The 1,442-nt window shown below is 40.3% G+C and overlaps 1 protein-coding gene across 1 annotated transcript in view; it reads left to right on the top strand.

Moving 5' to 3' along the window:
• Positions 1-1,442, top strand: part of LOC107698244 (ceramide synthase 4-like) — a 9,707-nt gene that overhangs the window by 2,617 nt on the left and 5,648 nt on the right. Inside the window, exon 2 of the mRNA XM_016499218.1 lies at positions 494-673. Within this exon, the coding sequence (XP_016354704.1) occupies positions 494-673 (180 nt within the window). The remainder of the gene's footprint in view (positions 1-493; positions 674-1,442) is intronic.

Here is a 1,442-nt window from a genome sequence, read left to right as displayed (position 1 = left end):
AGAGGTTTGGATGAGTCAGGATGAGTCTTACCTTGGGACCAGCAAGTCCAGGTAGACCAGGTTTCCCAGGTTCTCCCTGCAGAGTAAAGAGAATAAAGAAGACCTTCTTTAATTAAAGACTTTTTAAAGATATTTTTTTTTTTTTTTACTTTAATTTATTTTATTTAATGTCAGAGGTCAGAGTGCTGTATTTCTTACATTGCAAGTGCTCAAAATCGACAATTTAAAGCAGTAGTATATGGACAATTTTTTTTTTTTACTTTAATTTATTTTATTTAAACTCACCTGTCAGAGTGCTGTATTTCTTACATTGCAAGTGCTCAAAATCGACAATTTAAAGCAGTAGTTCAGCCAATATGGACAATTGTGTCATTATGTTATTATTATGAGAGTTTGTTGTTTCATCTACTGCTGACTGAACTTTATCTGTAGATGGTTTATCTGCTGTAATAAGCTAGCAGCCCTCTCTAACGTTCTCCTTTGGCGTCTGTAGATTAGAGGAACTTGTAAACCAGTGGATTTGGCGGCAGGATTTCTGGCTTCCTCCTGGCGTCACATGGAAAGACATCGCTGAAGGGACGGTGGACGGAGGTCGGCATCCCGTACCGCGCGACCTGCTCATCTCCCTGCCCTTGGCCCTGGGTTTCATCGCACTGCGGTTCGTTTTCGAAAGGTGCGTATCAGCATTACGTCTATATTCACCTTATAAGAGAATTTTAACATTAACCCCCTGGGGTCGACAGTTCCGGCGGCGGAACTTTTTGCAGATTTGAATGTTGACAGCGAAAAGAACTAAAATGCTCCTTCATACTTGATCGTACATATAAGAGTAATACAGCATTTCAGTCTGTAAAGGGTCTACTTTTATTTGTGTACACTCACAATATCAACAAAACATTGTGCTTTTGCAAAATAAAGAAAATATACAGGGTATGCTTTTAGCCGTCTCATTCTCCGCGCATATCTGTTTGAAACGCGTCACTAAAATGAACTGAAACTCAGCGAATATTTGACACACACACATGACAGATATATCTATAGAAAGCTTAACATGTCTACTTTTAAACGAAGTAAGTAATGACGAAAACAAATATTATGTGACAAAGTAATCAGTATGAAACCAACGCGATGTCAAGTCTTGGCCGTCGCCCTCATTATCGCTAATGTGACCACGCCCACGCGCCGATCGCGCTTTTGATATTACAATAGTCCACGTGAGACACGCGTGCATGTAAACGCCCACATCACAGCAAACAAAGCAGAGAGACTTTTCCTCAAGTTCATCTCGGCTACTTCGCTTCTGGAAGAAGACGCGCTGAGAGGAATAAGCTTTGGATTTTCCTCAGAAGAACGCGCCAGCGTGATATTCAGTGGAGGATATAGTAAGTCTTTTTTTATTTGCCTACTTGCATTAGTTGCTATTGTGTTACTGTGACATAACT

Source organism: Sinocyclocheilus anshuiensis, unplaced genomic scaffold (genome assembly GCF_001515605.1).
Source record: "Sinocyclocheilus anshuiensis isolate Anshui unplaced genomic scaffold, SAMN03320099.WGS_v1.1 scaffold6599, whole genome shotgun sequence".
NCBI classification, from domain to species: Eukaryota; Metazoa; Chordata; class Actinopteri; order Cypriniformes; family Cyprinidae; genus Sinocyclocheilus; species Sinocyclocheilus anshuiensis.
The sequence above is the reverse complement of the archived record's forward strand: the minus strand, read 5'-3'. Positions and strand labels throughout refer to the sequence as shown.